Below are 27,150 nucleotides of genomic sequence, written 5' to 3'. Positions count from 1 at the left end.
ATGCTCCTTATGTTCATTCAAATTAACATATGTACATAGGAACTGGATCACCTGCCTCCATATTCGCTTCATTCCCGTTAGAAAAGCATATATAGTACTAATGGGTTGTTTAAATCAAAACCAGCAGGGAAAGGTAGTGGTGCACTAACATGTCTACATGTCTTGTCAAAGGGTAAAGATGGAAATGATTGATAGGATATTAGGATATTAGGATGGCCTAATCAATCAATCTGTTACGACTTGTTGACTCTTGCCTTAGGCCCTTAGCTAATCAAGAATTTCTGAGACGCATATAGATGTTTACTCCGTGTGGCGGGCGGTCACTGCAAAACACACTTCACAGTTTATAATGGGTTATGAGATAATTAATGCACTCAAACCTCTAATTTTCCCAATTACGCCGACGTAGCACTATGTATTAATTATTAGTCTAGTACTAAAATAATAATTCATGTTGTATTATGTCACAGTCATATGTTTGTGTTGCGAATTATGAAATGGTATGTCAGCAGGTAGTACGCACACAACACAACACAAGTGAGAGTGAAACCATCATACTCATACCGACACTTGTTAGAACATTCACATCTCCACTTCCACTCTTTCAGGAAGGGGGAAACCATCATACACACCTTTTCTTTTTTTTACTCTCTTTTTTTTTTTTGTTTAGGCAGTGATGCCCGTAGCCTAACAGCCATCTTTTGCCTGTTAGGCTAAGCTCCAGATCGGACTGCTGTTAGCCTGTTAAGAGAGAATTCTTGAGATTTTTTTTTTTTTTTGGGTATTGAGCAAAGGTTGGAGATCAATATTCACAAGATATTTTTCATTTAAATTTCAAAGCAGATGACGAAAATCAGACGCTCCAACTGCGGTGCTGTGCAACCATGACTTTTAGTAATCCAGTTGTTATCAATATCGTGCATAGGATTTACCAACCTTTGTCGTCTAACGATTTCGAAAATCAAATATTTTTATTAATCGCATTGGTATTATTGTTCATAAAAAAAAAGTAATATCACTTGGCCTCACGGTGATATATATATCCCAACCTAAAAATAAACTGATGATCCGAACTCGCATGTTCATGATAAGAAAAGATTTGGCACATATTGTTTAACTTCTGATATTTTGTTTTTACGTCGCTATCAGTTTTTTTTTATCTATTTTTAGACAAAGATTGACGAAATTGATAAAATACCAACCACATCCAGATCCATATCCGTGCAGATACAAATACAAATATCCATACAGATAAAGATACATATATGATTTTGAATTTTAATTATACATATCCGAATAGTAGATGTATACAATATAATTTAATATATATTATGAAAATATTTATGTATATCTAATCCGTATCCATACATATTAGTTTACTATTCAATCCGTATCTAAAAAAAAAAAAGCAGATACGGATACAAATATGGTTTTACCACTATCCAATCCGTATCCGATCCGTTTGCACCCCTAGCATGTGATATCTCTCGTCTTCAAACCTTTAACCGAATTAAAAGAAGAAGACAAAAAACATGGTGTTCAAAAGAGATGCAAACACAGATGAACACAATCACAAAGACCAAGTAAGAGGGGGATTATGTCACAACTCACAAACCAACCGCACAAATTAGAAAGTAAACAAGAAAACTGCATCAATCATCAACCAGCAATGACATGGGAAATCGCATCTAATTTTTTTTTTCTTCAGAATTAATTTTTTTTTTTTCCAATAGCCCAAAAGAGAGAAGCGAACAAAAGCAATAATAATGAAAAAGGAACAAAAAGCTATACCCAACCCAAATTCACTACACCATAAACCATAACCTATTTTCTTTTTTCTTTTTTTTTCTTTTCAACAATCAGTCGGCCTATATCAAAACAAAAAACATAAACTAGAAATAAAGATTGATAGACCATAACAAAGACCCAAAATTAATATAGAACCAATGAAAACCAAGAAGGAAGAAACACGGTTAATCAATCAGATACGCCCCTCTATGCAAAACCGCCATCTATCATCCATCCAACCGCAAATAAATCCCACTTAGGCCCCGGGTCATATAGCTGAACAAAAAGAGGTCTACTTTTCATTAAAGCTATTAACCCGCACATGCATTGACCCGATGGTGACTACATCCCCCCCATCACTGGACCGGCCATTCTCATCATTAGCCTCAGAAGATTTGATGCTTAGAGACCCGACTTTTTCAGCCACATTCTCAATTTGATCCAATGGCTTTGATTGATATTTACCATTCTCAACAGGCTTATACTTTGTTTTAGTAATAACTGGGCTGCTGGTTTGCTTAATAGAATTTTCTAGCTGAAATATTGGGTTTACATTCTCACAGGCCTTACTGCTTTCTTTCAGAACAGTGCAGATCTCTGGCTTTTCAGCCTCTTTCTTCATTGCAACTGTCTTTTCAACTGATGATTCTCTCACTGCCAGATTAGGGTAATTCACACTAATCTCTCGAGGCATCTCAACAGGTACATTTTTTTTGCTGTCCTCAGACTTCACCACAGTAATTGTTGCTTCTGTCATGCTGTTCAAATCGGCTGATAATTTTTCATCTTGTTTTTCCTCAGTTGCAGTTTGGGACTCCTTTAAGCCAACTGCCTGTTTTCTGACAAAAGCTGGTACAAAGAGAGGTGCATCAGAGCTAAGAAGCTTGGGGTACTTCCTGTGTTTGTTTCTCTCCTGCTCCTCAAACTTTAAGAATCCATCCATTATTGAGTTAAGAAAGGCATGGCTTTTGAAAATCTTAAGAATTGGAATGCCTGAGGTGAAGGGTACCTGATACAAAAGCAAGCAGTTTTTACATTTCAGTATTAAGTACGGAATTAAATTATTGAGGCATATTTAAATAAGAATGGTTGTTTCCTTTACTGTGAAATCTTTCACAGAAATGTGAAACGAAACTGAAAATTAAAGGTTCTAGACATAATACATATACTGAGTACCTGCTGGAAGGCACAAATTTAGTTAAATTCTTGTAACAACCCCAAACTAAAACTATCCAAATGGAAAAAACGAAGAAGAAAAACATTATTCATTCCTAACAATAATGAACTGGTTTCAGACATAATAAGCCAAATGAAAACCAGATCAAACATGAGACTGCAATTCTGCCAAATCCAACATACCCAACAAATACAAAATACGAACAAAAAAAAAATTGGTTCATGAATATAGCGAACAGATAACTATGCTATCACCTCACCCTTTACCTAAGACTGATGCGTCGAGAAAACACTCAAGACATTTTCAGATGTAAATCATTTTTCTTAAAAGGGGTGATGTTCATAGCCAAGGGATTGGATTGCCCACCAATGGGCTTGCGCCACATTGCCAAGAACATGCATAATCCTATGTGTTAAATGTGAACCACATACAAACATACTTGACACAAGCAGGATTGGCACTTGTGGGTGACAAGGGATGCCCATTGGTGCGCAATCCGGAGAAAAGGTGTCACACTTTAAGTTAATACAACTATTGAAATGAAACAACTTAAAAGAATGATATACCTCTTGGGTGTCACGGCTGTGAGTGACAGGCTTATATTCGTTGTTTTCCAACAGAATGTGCCGCAGAGTGTTGTTGGCCACATCTTTTATAATGTGCCACTTAACAGGGAAGCAACCTGGCCACTTATCTTGCTGCCATATATCCATATTCTTATCAAAATCAACAGGCCCCACCATCTCTGCCACCCCACAGAAATGACCGCTTGTATTCACCTGCAGTGTTAAGATTCAGCATCATTATGACAATCAAGAAAATAAACCAGAACTGCCCCTTCTTTACTCCATTTTTTGCATTAAGAGAAAGAGCTCACGAATGGTACTATGTTGTTCATTAAATTAGGCAGACAATATTACCTAATTTTTTATTACCTTATTAGTTTCGATAGAGAGTCGCTGATGTCAAGTGATATAATGATCACAATTACTTATAACTACAATATTAATTTATTTAATTAGCACTAATGCAAAATAGAAGGTACAATCTAATGCATAGTATGTGAAATACAAGTATAACACAGCAAGAAATGTCATGGATTGCATCAAAAGACTAGTTGCAACATACAAGAAACTTAACATCTCCAATGACATGCACATGACATTTCCAACGAATTACTCGATTATAAAAGGCAGAGAAGAAGATGAGAAAGAAATCCTACCGAGAAAAAGAGGAAAATGGGGCACTTAACCCCATTATTGACTGAGATCCTCTGTGCCTCTTCATAGGCCGAGCTAAGCTTCTTATTCCCATTGGGCGTGCTCGACCACACCCCATATTTAATGCTCTTGTGCACGTCATCTTCGCTGTACGACTTTATCACAAAAAATCTTGCACAAGTGTAGTCAGTTACAAACTCGGCCTTGTTGTAATTGTTGACGTCAATTATTATGTTGCCTTGCGAGTCTCCAACTGAGAGTTTGGAGGAGTAAGATTTCACTGTCATGGTGGTGTTATCCCAGAAGGCCCTCGCATGGCCCCAGTTGCGGGTCTCAGGTTCCACATAGCTCGGTCTGTTCGACTTGTCCTGAGATGGAGGCTTCACTAAGGCAGAATGATTTGTCACCTGAATGTAAAAAAATAATAAAATTAATAGAAACTTAATTTACCAGCTAATGAGAACTTTCAGAAATATAGTGCAACAAGAGTATAGTACATTCACATGCTATGATGGTCAATATGCCAAAAATATAAAAGAGTATGACAACAGGCAACAAATAGGTTACAATTTCACTGTTACAGGTACTAGCACAATGCTAGTGAGTACAGAACTGGCTCAGGCAGTTCCTTGACTTGCTAATACTGTACCATTCACTACCAACCAACCAAAGACTAATGGCTGAATTTGGCCTATGATTGAGATAACAATTTGAAAAAAAAAAAAAAAAAAAAGAATGTGATAACATCACTGTACCTGTGGAACATGAGGCGCTGTGTTTGTTTTAACAGTCCTTTGAGGACTTTGTTTCAGAGAAGACAGGCCAAGTAATGGTGTTTTTGGAGCCTTCACCACAGATTGAAACTCAAGAGAGGAACTTGAAATTGGTGTGCCAGTAACTGCAATGGTACCAGTGCTGGTCCTTTGTGAAGGCACAACTGAAGGAGCATGGGTGGCAGCAGGACTCATATAGTTGCCAAAGTTTAGTGTATCAATGGATCCATGCTGATAGGGAGAGGTAGCAACTGAGCCAATGTCCATACTGCTGGGATGGACTAGAGAGGAGTAGCCCGGGGACGGTATTGGCTGGGGGTGCTGGTACTGGGCATTTGTAAGGTACTGTTGCGAGACTTGAGTGCCTACGAGAGAATTTTCAGGACCCACCACTGAACCAAGCTGGTAAGAATTTGCCAGATATGGGTCATACGCCGCCGGTTGTTGGTAACCATACTCAGGTGAGTAATACAAATATCTGGAACTATCTGCTTGTGCACTCTGCTGCTAATGAAAATATAGAAATATAATCAGTACAGAAGTTCAATCATAACATAGCATCAGAAGAGTACAAAAATTGACAACGGTATCAAATATAATCTGACCAATCATCATAAGCATGTCCTACCTTGCTAGCAAAACTAAAATGTTTTTAGGTTATATTTGAATATTGTTTTGCTATAAATGTGAACAACAAGTAGGTACCGACAAGTAAAGAGACAAATGGATAGAGGATTTGATGTAATCAATAACAACATACCGAGTACTGGAGATCTTGACCTTCAAAAGTTACCATGGGCTGACCGTCGTCCCATTTAGGAGTAGCTTGTACACCAGTCAGACCAGTGGTGGGGTCGTACCAGTTGTAGTTTGTACCATTCTGGTAGTACAATCCCCCACCATACAGATAATCATGGTTACCTTCACTGCCCATGTATCTATAATCTTCAAATAAATCTGCATTCGTTCCCAACAAATATAATATTAGAGCTGTTGAAATTGACAAACTACCATTTTTTCCCTCTGTATCAATTTCCAGGATAATGGTTTAAGCATGTTTCTAACATGTAAGATTTTGAGGTTCACAAATGAATCATCCAGTTGACTTTTTCCCCTTGAAAGACCATATGCATGCTAAAACCAACTAATAGAATGCAGACCTAGTTAAAGAAATTATCAAGAAATGCAACAAAACACTTTATACTAACAGACCATGTGCATCAGAAAGACCATATGCATGCTAAAACCAACTAAAAGAAAACAGACCTGGTTAAAGAAATTATCAAGAAATAAAACAAAACGAAATTATCAAGAAATAAAACAAAACACAAATACTAATGGATCATGTGTATCAGAAATCCTCACGAATAAAATAAACCTCATAGGAGAATTTCAAGAAATAAATCAAAGGATAAAAATGAAGGTACCATATGCTTATCTGAAAACTTTTTTTTTTGTAAATCATGTTATTCAAGAAATGAAACAAAGCAGTAAATATGAAGGGACCGTTATCCACATCTAAAATCAAGAGTATGGAATACAACTTTTAGTGGAGACTTTCAAGAATTGAAATAAGATATCTAATTGTGAAGTGACCATCCACACATAAAAATAAAATAAAAATCAAATAAGCCGTGCAGTAAAAGTTTTCATGAAATGAAAAAAAAGATTAAATAAACAATGTAATAAAACTCTCTTCCCTATATAATATTTCACTTAGCTGCCTTTTTCTTAATATGTTCAATAAACAAGGTGCATAAATCTTCTGTGAAGAATCAATGTAACCAGCACAAAACCTTAGAATATGCCCAAATTAAACGTGTTCTGAATGAGATGCATAAGTACTAATAACAAAAGGTAGATCAAATCAAATCTACAAGGCAACGAATAAATAACACAGATAGGATTATGCAAGAGAATAAATTTGTTCCATATACCCAATTTTCTTTAAAGAAGAAAAGAATAGGATGCCCCAAATTTTAAATCCCAATCCAGAAACCCTAATTTCACCAGAAAGATAAGGGAGGGTAGAGAAACCCTAATTAGACTTAAAAAATAGGCCACAATTTAATCTGGCGGTATGATTTCTAACATCTGCTAGTGAAGATACCAAGAACGATTAAACAAAGATGCAACAAAATATAATAATAGCCAGCGGATCCAATAATAAACCCAAAATATAAAGAGAATAAATTTGTTCAATATACCCAATTTTTTTTAAAGAAGAATAGAATGCCCCAAATTTTAAATCCCAATCCAGAAACCCTAATTTCACTAGAAAGATAAGGGAGGGGAGAGAAACCCTAATTAGACTTTAAAAAAAGTAGGCCACAATTTGATCTGGCGGTATGATTTCTAACATCTTCTAATGAAGATACCAAGAACGATTAAACAAAGATGCAGCCAGCGGATCCAAGAATAAACCCAAAATATAAAGATCACATCAAACAACCAACCAACCAAACCCTAGAAACCACCAGCGAGGCGGCGACACATAGAGACATAAGCACCAACCCCGATCACAAAATCACAAAATAGGATCTAGTAAAAAGACGAGTTCTTACCCGAAGATTGATGGAAGGCTGCGAGCCGAGAAGAAAAGGATAAGGTCTAATTTCTGCGCAAATCTGATGCCTGGATTTGAAGCTTGGAAGCAGAAACCCTAATTTTGGCGATTTACAAGTAGAGAAAGACAGAGGAGCGAGAAAGATATAAAAGAGGGAAAGAAAGAAAGAAAGACTCGCTCTATTTTGGGTCGACGGGTTTTTGTGCTCCTTTGTCCTTTGCCCTTTTTCAATGGTTTTTCATATTCCAGTAATACCCTCGCATGGCAAGCCTTATGCCCAAAATGCCATAGAACCGCCAAATTTGAAAATTACTATATTGAGCAAATTTAATGCCTTTTCTCTTCAAAACTAAAAACCAATTTGCATCATCTTGTACAACTGTTAACACGAGTAGAGTAGTGTTTCTAGAAACCAAGGATCAATGCCACGTTTCTTGCAAAATTTTCATTTTATGAAACAAAATGAAAATACCAAATTCAGGGAGAACATGAGAAAATAATTGATCCGGCCTTAACTCCTTCGGAGAGATTAAGTCAATCTGTATGAGTTCGGTTAGTCTTAAATGTGTCTCGGTAAATCATAGTGTGGATTTTATAGGTACACAACTTTATCCTTTATGTATCTTGTATTGTTGAAAATAAATCGGCTGTAATTCTTTGGGAATTACAGGACCATGTAATTCTAATCCGAACTGTTGGTTTTTCTTGAGATTTGTGCATGAAAACTTTTTTTTTTTTGAGATATGTGCAGAAAATATTTGAACGGTTGATATTGGAATTTTAGGGCCCTATAATCCCTTCCGGGATTACAGCAGATTCGGATTCTGTATTGTTGGATCGTGGATCTTGTGCTCAGTGAACTCGGAGGTATTTATAGAGTTATAGGTCGGTTGTTGTCTCGTACGGACGACCCGAATGGACTTATCACACAGGTCAGTAAGTCAGTTGCGATCTCGTACAGACGTCCCAAATATACTTGTCACGCAGACCGATAAGTCGGTTGTGATCTCATACGGACGTCCCGAATGAGTTTGATACTAAGCCCATAGTAGTTTTATATAGTCAATAATTAATGCAAGTCTTTTGTGTGCATGATATTATTATTAAATATTAGGATTCACTAATAATTAATTTACTTGTTAATATCGTCGGTCTATAAAAAAATGCTTTTTGGTTCTAAAATTTGATAGGTATTCACGTTATATTTATATTGTGCATGTGAAAAATGATGAAATTTTATGTAAAATTTTATCTTTTTATAAACTTCTACGGATTTGAAGGAATGTCGAATTAACTGAAATCTTAATCAATTTGATAAGATGGTAATCTGCAATACGCACCACATATTTATAAATTTATTTTATTTTTATAATTGTGAAGCTTAATTTGGAAACGGTATTATTAAATTGTCAAAATAAAAAATTCTCCTAAAGAAGTCAACAAGGAATTTTGTAAATAGTAATAGAGGAACATAATATTCAAAAGAGGTATATATGTAAATATATCATTCAACAGTTTAAAAGAGGTACATATATATTATTCAACAAGGATTAATATACAAATCTCATCGGGCGGTTTAGATGCGTTTTTCTTCACTTAAACAGTGACAAAAATAAATAAATAAATAAATGCATACATATTACCTCTTTAAATTTGTTACAGTTATTAATTTGAAATAAAAGGAAGAAATAATTTACTTTATGGTCCTTTAGTACGTCCATTTTCTCATTGGTTGTTAAATTACTTAGGCGTTAAGTATCTTAATGAAGAATCCACTTTGAATATTGTAAATGATTCCTTTCTCTTTAGATTAACTCTCAGACGCTTTGAGATGCGAGCTCAGTTTTGTTGGACTTTATGATTCGTACCAAGTAAAAATAAACAATCCAAATCCAGTAATTATATAAAAAAAAAAAATTGTCTCTGTTACGGTGCCAGGGAGGATGTGAATGAATTAAGGGGAGGGGGGATTCACATCCTCTCTGTTAATCCATAAAAAAAAAAAAATTACAATTAATAATTCATACCTTTTTATTAACTTGACACGAATCTCAGAGTCTAATAATGTTGTCTCTGCGTTAGTCCAAATTCCAAAACGGCTGTATTTAATCTCAAACTGTAAAATAAGAGAAATCATTCAAGATATATGAGAGGATACGGATCCAAAAAAAGAAGAGACAATTATGAGAATTATTAAATAATGATAACAACATTATCGATGCGTCGTGAGGAATAAACTGCATTCTCTTATCTACATCTTACATATATTTTCAAGATGTATTTATATTTTTTTCTGAAAAGAGTCTATACCTTTTATTATTAGCAATAAAAAAATATGAAAGTTATTTTTATTTATTCAATGAAATTATTTTTTTTTTGAAAAAGTGGAGTTATCCATCTGTTTCATTAGAAACATGATATTGTTCTTACAAACATAGTGATTCAGAATCACTTAAGCATACCTACATACTAGAATTAGCTACTTAACTAATACAATATATCATCAAAAGCATTAATTAGAGTTAACCACGAGCACGGAGTAGTTTGAGACTAAGGATTAAAACGATACAAAACAACTTTAAACTATGGTAGACTAAAGACACAAAACAGTAAGACTATATAAAGGTGCAGAGGCAACTGGCTCTTCAGAGGACAGAAGAAGAGGAACTGGCATGATTTGTGTTTGGAGAATTGAAATATGCTGCATCAGCTGCATCAAGGTCGTCTCTGTCTCGGAGGTATTCCGACAGGTCCGATCCCTCTAATTCAAGCCATGTTTCGTCCTCGGAATCCCAACTGCTGCTGTCCCTGGGAGACGTATCGGTCCCCGAGAGGATTATAATATTGCCTATTCAATGAAATTATTAATTTATTTTTTTCCCGATCATTCAAAAAAATTAATGGCTTTAAATACAACCCATAAATATTTACAGAGATACATAAATATTTACTGTTTAAGTATATATAGTTTTTAAAGTGTAAAATACGTGGAGGCAGATAATTCATCTTTCAGGCCCACAAGTCCGTAAAATACTGAAATTTTTATTAATATCACTGTAAAAAAATAAAATTGCGGAGAATTCTAAAAATATCAGGGCCTCCAATTTAATATGCGGCTCCATTATTTGAGAGCCACATGCCCGCATATTGAATTGGAGATCCCTGAAAACTCAAAAATATATTGATATTTAGATTTTTGGGGGCTCCGATTCAATTTACTGTCTCTCAAGAATAGAGCCATAGATTGAATTGGAAGCCATGTATTTTTCGAATTCTCTAATTCAGTGGTGTATTGGTTTTTTTTTTTTTAAATGGTATTAATAAAAATTTCGGCATAAAATGATAATCTAAATCCCAACTTTTCATTTTTGAGCTTAATTTTTGTAAATTTCTCACAATGTTGGGTCTGGAAAAGGTCAGATCAACATGAGAAACTTGGGAATTTTAGTTCCTGGTCCTTTATTTCAAGTTGGAATTTGTTTTTTCAGTTCCTATTCAAATTCACGACTACTTTATTCCCGAGGATTTTTCATAGTGGTCTTTTTTCTCCTCTTTTTTAGTTCCTATTGTTGCAATTTTTTATCCTGGCAAGATTTTCTGCGACAGTCGGCACGGGAGAGAATGTGTTGCGAGCTGAAAATTCATAGAGAATTCATAAGTCAAAAAGTTCTCACGCGGGATGGCACAACCGTGTCCCCTAGCTGACAGACAATTAAAAAAAAATGGACGGCCCTGATAGATTCCAGCCGAGTCAAACTGAATCCGGTACCTTTGTGACTGTAGGGAGTGTGCTTCAAGATTTGTGTCAAGTTAAAAGAATGGTTTAGATTTGCTACTTGCATCTCAAGTAACTGGGATGACACAGATTCAGTCCTACCACTGCATAGCTTAATGAAGGATCGATATGTCGCATTGTATTTCGTTTACGGCGACCTTATACAACCAGGGTGTCAATGCACTATTTTATTCGTTTACTTGATTTGTATCGTATTTGATAAGACAGGTACGGATAAGATTTTTTTTTTTTTTTTTTTTTTAATTTTGACTATAGATAAAGATTCTTTTTCGTTATTTAAATTGGTAAGGGTACGGATAAAGCATATTTCGTATTTGTTAGAGTAATTATAATAAAATTTATATAAATTATATATATTAAGAGGAGGGATCCATTTACGCTCTCTTTTGGTGATACTGTATTACACTCTACATTTTCAAAGTCCAACAGTTAAACATAATGGATATATTAAAATGGAGTAAGGCTACGGCGCTATGGGTTGCATAGAGGGCTACGGTGCTACAACTCAATATTCGAGTTTTCAAAATTCTAACGGTCGATCCGAACCATTCATCTTGTTCTCCATATTAATATGTGTTTGGAGACCAAATTTTACATTTTTTGGAAATTTTTTACTATTTTTTTAGATAGGTAGAAAATCACTTAATCTAAAAAATCCTGCACCATTCAGATATTTGATTTTCTACCTATAAAAAAAAATAGTAAAAAATTTCCAAAAAATGTAAAATTTGGTCTCCAAACACATATTAATATGGAGAACAAGATGAATGGTTCGGATCGACCGTTAAGATTTTGAAAACTTGAATATTGAGCCGTAGCATCGTAGCCCTCTATGCAACCCATAGCACTGTAGCCTTACTCATTAAAATGAGCTTGCAGATCAAATTTTAGATTTTTTTTTAAATTTGTTACTATTTCTTAAGATGGGTATAAAAATTCAATGGTCTGAAAACATTGATTTTGTAAAATAATTAAATAGTAAAAAAATTCAAAAAAATGTAAAATTTGATGTACAAGCACATTTTAATATATTTATTATGTTGTACGGTTTGGATCAATTGTTTGGACTTTGAAAACTTTAAAAACGTAGGGTGTAATTCGATGTCACAAAAAAAATGGTGTAAGTGGATCCCTCCTCATATATTAATAAGTGAAAAGAGTGTTTAATTAATTAGTTTACCTGTGATTAGCATAATCAGAATATTTTTTTTTAATAAGTATTATACATGTGTGAAATAAATATATATGTTTTAATGCTTTATTTAATAAATAATAAATATAATTATTATAATAGTATTACCCGTTATTTATCCACTACCGTTTTGTTATCCAACAATCATATATAACAGATAATAATAGAATACGGATAAAATAATTTATAACAAATAAGAATAGAGTTCGGATAAAAACAATTAATAATAAATACGGGTATGAAAATGCTTTCATCCAATCTTTACCGTATCCATTAACATCCTTATATACAACCTCTAACTTATTATTTATTTTTTTTTTTGAGTGAACTAATTTAATCACTTACCCAGCCACTTTATCTCATTCTCTTCACAAGAGAGAAATAGAAAATTGGAGAGCACCCGCTGCTATTCCAGCAGCTTCATGGAATAGCAGCAGATTCATATCCGACTTGGAGTTGAAATGCTATGGTACATTGCATTTTGCCCCCCGAATTTATTTAAATGCAACTTGTGGTTGTAAATAATTATTTCTTCAATGTATATAATTTTGAGCCCCACTGGAGAGTGCAGCCTAATCTTCGTGTGTGTGGTATATGTAACCTCGTTTCTTGTGTTTAGAGGGAAAATCAAAATATATAATAAGGTGTAAAAAAAATTTAAGAGGAAGAATCATATTATAATTATATTAAATCTCAAATGTAAAGTAGAATTAGAGTGTTCTTAAGCACATCAAATTTAGCTTAATTCAAAAGCCTATCGTATTAATTTCAAAATATAGTTTTAAACCGTTGAAATTAATCTATGTTAAATTATAAATTAATAAATTAATTTAGTGCAAATTTCTTAGAATTTAATAGAATAGAAAATTACAAAATATACTCCATAAAAATGGTAGGAAGTCAAATCTTGTTGGTCAATGCCAACCATTTGATCTGCGTGTCTTTTCTAAATTTCTTTCTTTCTTATCGATCTTTTCTTGTTTAAAAATGTGTTAATGTGGCAAAAGGTGTTATAAAATTCTTAAAATGATACAACTTTATTGTATTACTTTGTAAATTTTTTTAACACAACTAATTGTGTCGTTAACTTAATTATATAGAGTATTGACATTTGAAAAGGAAAAAAAAAAAAAAAAAATCAAACTTGCCACAAATAAAAATACTTATAGACGTAGATGCAAGATACCAATTTCCTGTCACACCTGACACTTCGGAAAAAAAAGCATAAATGTAAACAAAATTTAGTTCAATAAAAACTATATCAATTTACAAGTAAAATCTAACTCTCATTGATCAGAGAAATTCTCTTATTTATACCTTTAATTAGGATAGGAATTCTATAAATCAAAAGTTTAAATAACGTTTATTGCGTCATAGTGGAACGGTTAAAAAATAGCACTATGCTCATATAGCGCACTATAACGTGCTGTAGCATCAATAGCGCCATAGTTTTTATGGTCGAAAAACACTATAACATTGCTATAGTACGCTATTTAGAACCCTGCTATAAATTAATAAGGTATGCAGTAGTACTAAGAATTAGACTACATTAATCAGAGTAAATCTGTCTCTAATTGAGATCATACTCTCTTTCTATAATTGTAACTTGTGTTCAATTTTATCAAAGAGGAACCTCCAATAATTTCTTCTAAGCAATTTTGGTTTGGTGCAATGGGACCTCAAGATATTTAAGAGAGAATTTAACATAATCACATTTGAAAATGCTAGCCAATTTTTGTGTGAGAGAATCATTTATGTTGATCGGGAAGAGTTATGTCTTATTAAAGTTAAATTTAATCCTGAGAGAACCTCAAAGGTAAACATTGTCCGTTATTGTTCTGAAAAATAATATAGTGTCATCAGCATAGTAACAATTTGTTACTCTTGTAGCAGATGGTAGACATAGTAGACGTAAACCTTGAAGGAGATTGGTGTTTCTGCCTTGTGAAAACAATTTACTCGAGATATCAACTGTTAACATGTAAAGGAATGGAGGCAAATAATCACCATGTCTTACTCCTCTTTGACAGTACAAATGAGGTGTTAATTGTCCATTGAATAGTTGAAAGGGTATAAACACAAAAAAATTATTGATGTAGTTGTGTTGTATTAGGAATAGTTGTTGTAATCAAGTTTATTAATATAATCTTGGTAGCACCTACCAAGTTTTCAAAAAAAAAGACATTATTGACACGTGATTGAGACACTATGTCACCAATCTTTTATCCATGTAATCTATGTGAACTAAATTTTCTACTAGACATAACCTCAATTAAATAAGCTCAGTGGAGCTTATCATATGTCTTTTGAAAATCTATTTTGATCACCACTTGTTCCAGACCACTCGTTACAGTCTTAGCTTTAATAGCGAATTGCAAGTTGACATCTTTTCCATTGTCAACACACTACTCAACAAGAGAAGTTTCAAAATTAGTATTAGACAAAATTAAATAAGGTCAAAATACACAAGAGTTATTCTTAGGATCAGTATAAGCTCATTTCTGATTTTGATCTATCATTTTTGTCTGAGAAGAGTATTGTTCCAGTTAAAAGCACAAAATTGATGAAAAATAAGAATAATAACAAGATAAAAAAAATTAATTGAACCACCTCTTTGATTGGTGAGCCACAGAAAATAACATGTGGCCTCTTCTGCAGGGGAATTAAGGAAGGGGAAAAGGAAGGTAGAACATTGGCATCAGTCATATATTTAATTTATAAAGAGCACTAATTAATTAGGAAGTACCTAAATATATAAATTCAAAGATTTGAACCATCTAATGACATCAGTCATATATTCAATTTTGCAACTTCTAACCTCATTGACCCCTCAGCTTGACTAAAATTGTACTGCAACCCTTTTGTGGTAATTTTGCAAATCTTCCCTTTGAATTTGGTGGAAAAATGCACCGTTGAATTTTTATAGCTGCAGTCTGAGCACTGTTCCAACTAATCAGTAAGAGCCATCCAGTGATGCTTTTATATGCTTTAACTAGGCAGGTTTATCTTAAGTCTATCTCGAGTTTAGATTTAAATGAAGTTCTATATATACTTATAATACTCAATGTAATTGTAATATACAAAAGCATATATAAATAGTGAAATTAGAACCCATTAGAACCTCATCAATCAGCCAGGGTTAAGTGTCAACCAAACAGCACAAACTTCCCCTGTTTACCAAACATCGGGCATGCTTAAAACAAAACTGTCATAGTTCATAATATTGCATAAAACAAAATATTGTCATATATAAAACAAAATACTATCATCAGCAATGCTCATTAGAATTTAGAAATATCTAGGCAGCATAGTACCAAAATTTAAAAATGTACAAGAATGGCCCGCAATACAAAATCTGACTTTCTGTAAAAAGCAAAGAACGGTTTTGTCTATTTATATCGGTACTGGTTGCAGTGGCGGATCTTAGCCATTCTTATAATTTTAAAATTTTAGTTATATATATTGAAATTTAATCAAATTTTATTTTTTCAGAACATTTTATATAGTCTAACCCCCCACCACACACCCACCCCCCCAATAATAATCAAATGTTTACTTGTAGTTTAGTAGTTAGAACTTTGTTTTGTAGATGATAAGTCTTGAGTTCAAATTCCACTCAACACAATATATATTTTAATTTTCAGCTCCCTCCATCAAAGTTTTCTAGTTCTGCCCTTGACTGGTTGAGTAGTACTGATATACAAGAAATACACTATTCTTTCGGAAGGATGTAAAGTACCGATAGAATAATTATATTTATTTTATGGGTACTTTGCTCCATACCAATAGCTAGAGAGCTGATAGAAGAGAAGTTAGTTTGTCTATTGTGTTGATTTCTAGCGGCAGGGAATCCGTTACTACATCCAGTTCTAACCCGATAGAAGTCTGCAGTTCTGTAATAATGAACAATGAATCAACAAAATCCAATATTCGTTGATATAGCTGTATAAATACATTTCCAGTTCATTATGTAGAGGTAATAAATACGACCACCATACTTATATCAAATATATATAATATTTGTAAAATTAATTGACCACAAGTATTTCCAATATAAACATCTTCTAATTTAGTTTTAAGTGGTCCTTTCCGAGTGAAACTCAAAAGAGGAACTAATTTGTTCAATGGAAAGATAGAAATGTGGGGGAAAGAATATATAAGCACACAACAAGTCTGTTAATTAGCTGAGATCAAGTGGCTTGAATGAATGAATGAATGAATTAATGGTCATCTCTTTCATTGCATAAATTGAAGGGAGAGAATTACTGCTGGAATCCCACAAATATGATTTATTGGTTATTCTTAAAAAAGATTACCTTTTTGATCGAGGGTTTGATCCTCTCTAGTTATATACAAGTAATTGAAGATTCCTGAGAGCAGTCTATTTTAAATAAGCATTGTCTTAATTAATTATAAGTTTTAATCATATATATTGTTAATTAACGGATAAAACTTACAAACTACTCCGTTAATCTTCGTGCGGAAGCGGATCTTGCAAGTGTAGCAGTATCACTGGTTCTGCAAGAGATCACAAGCTGAAACTGGAAGCCTTGCGTTTTCCACGACCTAAGACCTTCAAGTATTAACAGAGTGCTTCTTGGTGCTCTCTATCTTTTCTCTCTATGTTTTGGCAGTCACTATTCATACGTTTTTCTACTGACTTATTAAGAGAGAGATATATGGATGGTTTATATAAAACCAATGCACCTATTCATAAAGGGTCTGCACCTCTTCATAAAGGGTTGGCATCTATTCATAACGGGTCAGATTTTAGATTTGGGTTTCCCATAACGGGCGTACTAATTAATAAATCCAACATCTCCCACTCGCACAAAATGGGATACCCGCTATAAACTAAGATAACGTAATCTCTAATCTCTGTTAAAATTCATACAAGGAAATAGGCCGTGACCAGCATATCTTAATTTGAGAGCATATGTTGTTATCCAACTGTTAGGTATGTATAACAACATCTAAGTAGAGTAAATATGGAGTACCCCAGATCATCAAGTTATATTTTTTTAAGTATTACAGGATCTCTTTTAATTATTGATACAACCATACTTATATATTCACAATTATGTTACATAAACATAATTGATGCACCAGTGAATATAACTTAATGTAACACTCAAATGATATTTTTCTTTTATCTAGAATCTATTCATTCCAAATCAATTGCTATTCAGATATGTTCCATTAGATCGTATCATTCATTATCATTGGCAACATTCTAAAATAACTAATTGAAAAGAAACTTCAAGGTATTTAGTAAAAAATCAAAGAGTACTCTGAGATCCTTTTGATCTCGCGGGTCTCACACAACAAAGAAGAAGAGATCATATCTTCTGTTACCCTGTTGGTCAATTGCACATATGGTATGAAACATATGTTACGGTATTATTCTTCATTTCTTATGGAGCGTATGTCTAATTTAAAATCCAATACCGTACAAGTGATAGTTCAGATATACATAATATCTAACTTGAGTCCACAACTCTACTTATCATATAAATTCAATAACATGACTCCCACTTGGCAAGGTGAATAGTGGGTATTTCACCTTCAGTCATAATAATATTAGAGGTGCTACTTTTACCCGATTACCCGGATCCGATCCGGAACCGAACCGGATCCGACCCGGAACCGAACCGGATCCGACCCGGAACCGACCCGGATCCGATTAATTTGGATAGGGTATGGTTTAAAAAATATAACCGATTAAATTATGGGTATGGGTACAAAATTAATAATTTAATATCCGACCCGGATCCGAACCGGAACCGATACTGTAATGGGTGGGATATGGGTATCATTTAATTATCCGACCCATAACCGAACCCGACCCGATACCCGTATAAATACCCGATAAAATATATATTAATAACTCTGCATCAAGTTTTTGTGTTAGATAATATATTTCAGCTGAGCTATAATTTGATAAAACTTAATCAAATTTATGCTATTGTTTTACACTACCCTTTAATTACATCCTTAACTAGCCCTTTAATTACGCCCTTTAATTTTTATTCTATATTATACACATGTGACACATAACACATGATTGTCAAATTTATTCTTCCATAACCAGCTTATTTTATACCTTTTTTCTTCTATTACATTCAATTCATAGATTTTTTTGAATTATAAAAAAGGAAATCATCATCTCTAATATTTTACTTACTAAAAATTATATCTCCTCCATCCTCCTGAATTCAAAAGCTATTAACAAATAACTGAATTCAATATTTTTTGTTACACCATGAGTACTCCAAACAACCAACAACCAACTAATAATTTAGAGTTATTATTTTTATTTTGCTATGTAGCATGATATATTTTATTATTTATAAACATGATTAATAGTATAATTTTTATTTTGCAGTAGTTTTTAATTTATATTGTAATGATTTATTATATGAGATGTTTAAGAAATTATAATTATATTTAAATGTAAATAATTTCTCGAATACTTTGGAGTTGTGACCTATACCCGCTCTGGATCCGGAACCGCCCCGTATCCGAACCGGACCCGATAATCCACAAACAAGTTACGGGTATCTATCTACCCGGAACCGAAAGACTGGACCCGAAATATCTACGGGTAGATAGGTATCCGGATCCGGACCCGACCCGATTTGAAACAAATAAGTATATGGATCGAAATTTGGACCCTAACACTTTTAGTGTCCGGGTCCAAATATAATAGTACCCGGACCCGACCCGACCCGATAGCACCTCTAAATAATATATTCATATGACATCATCTTGATTCTCTATCAAGGCGATATATATTTTAAGCACTTGCTCTCACATTTTGTATCATATCTAGTTCAAAATCAATCTTATTTCCATGTTCAACTAAGACATAGAAGCGATTGCTTGTGTGAGAAGGCCAATCAACTGTCTGACATACCTTTCATCTTATATCTCATGTGTTATGTTAAAATCACAACAACTGTTATGATATGGTTTAATATAAATTATTTAATATCTACCATAACACTTCTAGTTTTACAACAAATGTGAAATAATTTAATAATAATAATACTTATAGATTAAAATCGAAAGATGACTAAGTTTCACAATATCTTTTAATTCTATAAATTTTATTACCATTAATTATTTCATTGTGCAAAACTCCCACTAAAATTATACAAATAATAATATATATAATTTTAATGAATTTTTTTTAAAACAGATTAAAACAAATCTGTACAAAAAACAATTCATTAATATCATTAATAATCTAAAACCGTACTATATAAAAAAAATCATGACTAATTTGCAAAATAAAAATAATAATAATAACATCATTAAAAAAAATATCACGACTAATTTGCAAAAAAAAAAATTGCATTAAAATGATTTGAATTGAAAATCCACTGTTTTTGTAGTACGTATATATAATATATAGAATCAACATGGTAACAAGAAAGTCATTATAGTACAGTAGTTAGGGTAGTTAGCTCCCACCCAAGAGACTTGGGTTCAAGCCCAGTGGGAGCAAAATAAAAAATTCTCTTTTTTCGGGGTTCATGAGGAAGAAATGGACCAAGTTCATTTAACTTGAACCGGTGCGATAGACCTCTCCATTTCCCACAGTAATGGACCCATCCATTACCGCTGGTTGAATTAAAATTGGATTTCATACAATCCGAAAGTATAAAAATGGTCCATACCAAATATCAACTATCAAATCCGAAAAAAATAAAATTCTTGAGAAAAAATGGTTCTTTGAACGGTTGTGATTCATTTGGAACAAAAATTTGTTCAACTCAGTTGTATAAGATCCGTAATAAACTAAAGATGCATGGTTTTGTTTTGCATCTCCCATTGCCACTATACAAGATTACTGTTTTGCAATGCATCTCCAAAAGATACATTTAAAAAATCTCCAAAACAATGAATCTCAATTAAATACGTTTTATAAAAATAATAAACATCATATTTATATCTATAATTTACAAAAAAAATTTGTAAATTAAATCTGAAAATTAACCATGATATAGAAAAAATAATTTTATAATTTCAAATTATGCGTTTTTTCTGAAACATGAAATTAATTTTCAGAACAATTTCTTGTTATTTATTAAAACCAGAATACATACTATAAAAGCTCTGATACATGCTATACATGCTATAAAACCAGAATACATGCTACAAATTACTCCGTTAATCTTCGTGCGGAAGTGGATCTTGCAAGTGTAGCAGTATCACTGGTTCTACAAGGGATCACAAGCCGAAACCGGAAGCCCTGCGTTTTCCACGACCTAAGACCTTCAAGTATTAACAGAGTGCTTCTTGGTGCTCTCTATCTTTTCTCTCTATTTTTTGGCAGTCACTATTCATACGTTTTTCTACTGACTTATTAAGAGAGAGAGATATGGATGGTTTATATAAAACCAATGCACCTCTTCATAAAGGATCCGCACCTCTTCATAAAGGGTTGGCATCTATTCATAACGGGTCGGATTTTAGATTTGAGTTTCACATAACGGACGTACTAATTAATAAATCCAACATATATATATATATCAAGATGCAAAGAAAAAGCTCCTTAATATTTTTGTTTGTTGCTTCTTAAATTAATAACAGAGAATTTGCTTTTGTAGGCATAGAATTAATTTGCTGCAGTAATTAAATTGAAAAGACTAATTTCAGCTTACATTAATTAATATCATAATAAATCCTCAACAAATTCGATTCGGGCCATCTTCGATAACCTTGGAAAGGACGCCAGTTTCTTGAAGAATGCCATGCCATCCATTAAATTTTAAAAATGATCAACGCAACATTCTTCTATGACTAGCTTCTCTAACACAGGTGCAGTGCTCAGAACGAACTTTGAAACATTTAGAACTGACTCAGGATATTGCAAATAAGGTATATTTACAATTTGAAGACAGTTAAACAAGTTATAAATAGATTACCATACCATCAACCTTTAGGCAAAATATAAACTAAGCTATATATATAGAGAACAAATTTTTTCTCCGATGTATGGATATCTTACCGAAATAAAATCAGAGCGTAGTTCAAGTTCTTCAATCGCAGAAAGGCTACCGAAAACTCGCAAAATGTCACTCTTACAATTCTGATAGTATCCAAAATTAAAATCGGGTTTAATGTATTATGCAACACGCAACTTTGGGGTTTCCAAACAGAGATCATCAAACTCCCCTGAAATACTCAGCCATCTGAGGTTCGGTGCACGGATAACGAGGCGACCATACTCAACAAAGCCATACAGGTCCAAGCTCTCAAGTAAAGGACAACTTGAAATGAATCTTGCTATAGTTATAGTCCCAGAGAAATTGCACGAAAATAAGCATAGGATGCGAAGAAATTTAAAGCCTTGGAAAGATAAAGGAACATGTATGTTGCCCCAATATATATGAACATGTTCTAATACATGACAAGAGAAGAAGCTACAAGGAATGGAGTAATTTTTAGAAGAATCCAAGTCTAAATAAAGATTCTTGATTCCATTTCTCGACAAGATGAGCATCCATCGATCAATTGCCTCGTTGCACTCATGCCTAGTGTCGAGTTTAAATTGTAGAATTGAACCGCGATGAAGTAATAATACTTGACTAACCAGCCTAATTAGGTTTGATTGTGAATAATAGTCTTTTATGAACACCAAATTTGGAATTGACATCCACGCATATTTCCATTTGGTTGATAGAACGCTTGTCCTCACCGCCTCTTCAATTGTAAGTTTCATAAGAATTTCCTCCTTTATATTTATGGGCAAATTGCTGATGTAATCTTGTTCTAAGTCGAGATCAACACTACCCCTTCTGGGCTGAAAAATGTTCATGCTGTGTTTGTTGTCTTTTAGATCCTACACACGTACTTCTGATTGTCTGACATGACCTCGTTTAAGCAACGAAAACAAAAGAAGTTTGAATTAAGGAGAATGAGAGAGAAGAGAGAAGAGAGAGGAGGGTAAATCTGTCAATTTTATTTCTAAAATAACTAAATGAAAAGTTAAATAAATTACAGGGGATAGGTGAAAGAATTTTAAATTTTTATGGGGATATTAGATATGTTGGTGTTTTGATAAATTAACTATTTTGAAAGTTTGTATGGATACATTAGAAGTTTTCGCAAGTTAATGTTTATGGAAAAAAAAAATAATCCACCTAAATCAGAAAATAACTTGAATTTTCTCTTCTCTTCTTTTAAATTAAAGGAAAATGAAGACCATAATTGATTTGTATTGTAGATAAAGTAAATTCATAACATGGCTTAATGGTGGCATCTGACAACATAAATAATTAGTGAAAATTTAGTTTTAAACTACTGTCAACTAATGACAACACAACAAAAAGGAAAATCTAATTTAATTTCATATGCAAACAATAGTATATATCAGTCTGGCAAACAAGAATCAATCTCTATAAAATTTGAGAGAGAGGAATTACATGATCAAAGTGAAGCCGAAAAGAAGAGACATGCAAGGAAGCAGAGGAAGCAGAGAGAAAGAACGGTTTTGTCTATTTATGATGGCGCCCCTTCTATTTTTGACAAATATTTCTGTACAAAGCTAAAAAGTATACTTTTTACAAAAAAAGAAATACAGAATATGCCATGTGGATGCGCCTTCTATTTAGAGTCTGAAAAATTAAAATGCTAAATTAAACAATCACTTTATAAATTACAAAAGAATAATTATACTAATCCCCGCTGTTCTGTCCCCCTTTTTCCCCGCAGAATTCTATATAGGATTAACTGCTTTAATCCCCCTTTTTCCCCGCACTAATTTTTGAATTCCCGCATCTAATCCCCGCATCTCTGTTGCCTTAATGCATCCCCGCAATTTTTATTTTCAAAATTCAAAATTAATGTGTCCCGCAATTTCCATTTTCGGATCTGAGGCGATTTTTCTGACGATACGAGGCGATTGAAGGCTGAATTGAAAGGCGACAGAGACGAGCGCAGATTGCAATCGATAGAGTCGAAAGAGGCGATCATCCATTCGGAATTGCACGAGCGCAGGGTGAATTGAAGGCGAGAGAGGCGATCATCCCGTCGGTCTTGCACGAGCATTCATCCGATCTCTATAGTTTTATGACAATCTTCCATTTTTTAGGCGAGTTAAATACAAGTTTTTTTGTATAGAGAAGTTTTTTTGTAAGTTTGACAGGGATAAATACTTTGTTATAATGTTGTCAATGACTTGATATATATGTGCTAGGTCAAGTTTGATGTTTCACTGATGAACAGGGACATTTTTTCGCAGGAGCAAGCGGTCCACTCGATTGTTTTTGACAGTATCTGCGGGGATAAATGCGGGGTGGAGGCTACGGGAATTGTTATCAGGATCCATTACAAAATATACCTATATTATTTTTCAATTTAAATATAAATTTAGATGGCTACTTAAATGGATGACATGGGTTGAAACTTTCGGATGGCTCTCTAAATTTAAATGGGTTTAAATTTAGATGAATCTTTAAATGGCTGATATTTAAGATTGTGAGACTTAACCTCAACTTCATAAAATTAAATAAAAATTAGGCCATTATAATAGTTTCAAAGCACCATAAAAAATATCAAAACTATTGTTTACTAAGCATGAAAAATTAGGCCATTTAACTCGCTGCTATTTATTCCCTCTCTGTCATTATTACTAATACCAAAAACCCCTGCACTGACTCCCAAACAACAACGCTTCATGACTTTGTGGCAAATTGCTAATCTCTTCTAGTAGATGGGAAGTATGAAATGTATGCATGCATTTACTTTGTGTGAACCGGCCGGTAGGTGAAAATCACCAATTTTGTGAGAGAGTTACATATACTATATATATGGGTTGCATAGAGGATTACGGTGTTACGGCTCAATATTTGAGTTTTTAAAATTTTAACGGTCAATCCGAACTGTTAATCTACTTGTTCTCCATATTAATGTGTTTGAAAACCAAATTTTACATTTTTTGAAACTTTTTTATTATTTTTTACTATTTTTTTAATTAGTTTTTTACTATTTTTTCAAGATATTAACATTCTTATATTATCAACTAATTAAAGTTTATCATGAAAACAATTTTGTGCCCTTCTGAGATATTAGAGCAAATTAATATTGTTCAGTTAGGACCAAATCTAAATTATGGTAAGATTTCAGATCAAATGATTTGTTACTTTTCAATTGTTTCAAGAGTGTTGAAAATTTGGAAAATGCTTTTCATGTGTGGGTGGTCGATCTCTTGAAGGCTCTTGGTAATGCAATCCAAAGAAATGGTATCTACATAGTCCAAAGACACTTTGAATGCCTTATCATTATGTTGCATCGGCTTTGATGTTGTTGATGCCTCCCCGATTTCAACAAATAAATCTGATTCATCTAATGTCAAGAATGATGTTGTATAAAGAACCTTTCCGCCATCAAAAGCAAAATGACTCGCACCTATCTGCTGGCCATACTGCTCAAAAAACTTCTTCAGCACTTTCTGTCTCATTCCTTTATACTCTACTTGTTTGTTGTTGTTGTACTTTATAAGAACCTTAACAACAAAGGGTTAAATGAAAAATTGTTTGAACAGATAGAAATCAAACCAAAAATAATATTAAAATTTAGATAGATTACCTTGTAGCATTAAAAATTGGCATCTGTGGCTGTGATGGTCGTTTTGATATGATTTGAGACAAGATTCACAATACGGCCTGCTCTCCCCTTAGAAGGTCTGATCATTGGGATCCACTCCTTTGGTCTCTCACTCATTTGGTTAAAATCTACATATTATACAACTCTAAATTGTGAGTGTAGTGAAGTTAATACACAAAAATATTGTTATCTGCGCATTTTGATTAGGAAAGTGTTATTAATTAATTTAATCTAATCTTTATTTTCTAAAATAACTCCCTGAATACTAATTACCTTCTAAAATGCTCTCTGACTACAGACGAGGCTGTGATCTGCAAATGAACAAAAAAAAAAAAAAAAAAAAAAACTCAATTAGAAAAGATATATCTTGCATGAACTCAAATCAGCAAAGAGTGCAAATGACTTATTATTATCTAACTACAATATTACCTTCTAAAAAAAAAACTCTCTGAATAGTGTACAATATTTACCTTCTAAAAAGGTCCCTGAATACACAGGAAATCTAAATCTTGCATTAAAAAGATATATCTTGTATCAAAAGCTCGATTATAAAAGATAATTAAATCTTGTATTCAAATCAGCAAAGAAATATGTAAATAACTGGAGAGAAGAAAAATGATAAGGGGTGTACAATACACATGAAATCTAAATCACCGAGATTCACCGCGTATATAGATTTACCTTAAAAATAGGATTTTTTTTATAAACCATAAATAGAAAAATAATTTTTCGGGAACCAGCATGATTGCTTTTTTTTTTTTTTTTTTTAAACTACAAAGACCGAATGCTCTATTCAGTCTCCACTTTTTGCTTTTCTCCAGACCGAATGGAGCATTTGGTCTCACTATTTTTTTCAATTTTTCACAGACTCGGCCACAGAAGATCTGAATAATCCTTTTATGTATATATAATATGTTTTATGTATATGTATATGTATATGGAGTAAGACTACCATACATTGCAATGCATAGGCATTTTCGTGCATTGGGCATAAATCACCAGATTCAAAGTCCAAATGAGCGATCCAAACCGTTCATCTTGTCCTCCATATTAATATGTGCTTGGAGACCAAATTTTATATTTTTTGGAAATTGTTTACTATTTATTGAGCCACTTTGAAAATCGCTGATCCAACGGTAACAGTAAAATCAAAAGGCACCATTGGATCAGCGATTTTCAAAGTGGCTTAATAAATAGTAAAAAAATTTCAAAAAATGTAAAATTTGGTCTCCAAGCACATATTAATATGGAGGACAAGATGAACAGTTTGGATCGGTCATTTGGACTTTGAATCCGGTGATTTATGCCCAATGCACAAAAATGCCTATGCATTGCAATGTATAGTAGCCTTACTCTATGTATATGTATATATATGTATAATATATGTATATGTGTATATATATAATATATGTATATGTGTATATATATATAATATAATATATAGAGAATAGGCTAATGTGCTTTCGGCAACATATGGGCCGAAATACACACGGTCCAAATTTAAAATTTCAAAATTCAAAAAGTCGATCTGAACCGTTCATCTTGTTCTCCATATTAATATGTGCTTGGAGACCAAATTTTATATTTTTCTGAATTTTTTTACTATTTATTAAGACACTTTGAAAATCGCTAATCCAACAGTTTTACTGTTTTGTTAAGCCACCGTTAGATCAACAATTTTCAAAGTGGCTTAATAAATAGTAAAAATATTCAGAAAAATGTAATCATACTGGTTTTTAAAAAAAAAAAGCAATCATATTGGTTCCTAAAAATTAATTTTCTATTTATGATTTATAAAAAAAATTCTTAAAAATGAGAACGAAAGAAACAAAGAAATGAGAGAGAAAGAGGCAAGAGAGCGCGTCCGATCAAATTTCCTTTTAGGGTACTCTTTGCAGAAAAGTCTGCTTCTTTCGTTTTCGCGTGCACAATTCTGTGGTGCGAAATGCGTAGCAAGTCATTAACGAGTATTGAGTTTGACCTGCTACACAATATCCATTCGTTAATAAATTAAGAAATGCCA

The 27,150-nt window shown here is 33.1% G+C and overlaps 1 protein-coding gene across 3 annotated transcripts; it reads right to left on the bottom strand.

Moving 5' to 3' along the window:
- Positions 1-1,670: 1,670 nt before the first annotated feature.
- LOC144556760 (uncharacterized) lies at positions 1,671-7,721 on the bottom strand. Of its 3 annotated transcripts, none has more exons than XM_078305187.1 (6): positions 7,523-7,721; positions 5,719-5,915; positions 4,941-5,465; positions 4,188-4,592; positions 3,532-3,744; positions 1,671-2,797 (listed from the first exon to the last, which is right to left on the bottom strand). In XM_078305187.1, exons 2-6 carry the CDS (start codon positions 5,890-5,892, stop codon positions 2,081-2,083), a joined length of 2,034 nt encoding a protein of 677 aa, XP_078161313.1. In that variant the 5' UTR covers positions 5,893-5,915; positions 7,523-7,721; the 3' UTR covers positions 1,671-2,080. The 3 variants fall into 3 exon arrangements, with proteins under 3 accessions (XP_078161313.1, XP_078161322.1, XP_078161330.1); XM_078305196.1 differs by having other exon boundaries at positions 4,941-5,462; positions 7,523-7,720; XM_078305204.1 differs by having other exon boundaries at positions 4,941-5,459; positions 7,523-7,713.
- Positions 7,722-27,150: the final 19,429 nt, after the last annotated feature.

The sequence above is a fragment of the Carex rostrata genome, chromosome 1, assembly GCF_964058835.1.
Source record: "Carex rostrata chromosome 1, lpCarRost1.2, whole genome shotgun sequence".
NCBI lineage: Eukaryota > Viridiplantae > Streptophyta > Magnoliopsida > Poales > Cyperaceae > Carex > Carex rostrata.
This window is presented reverse-complemented; position numbering and strand designations above follow the sequence as displayed.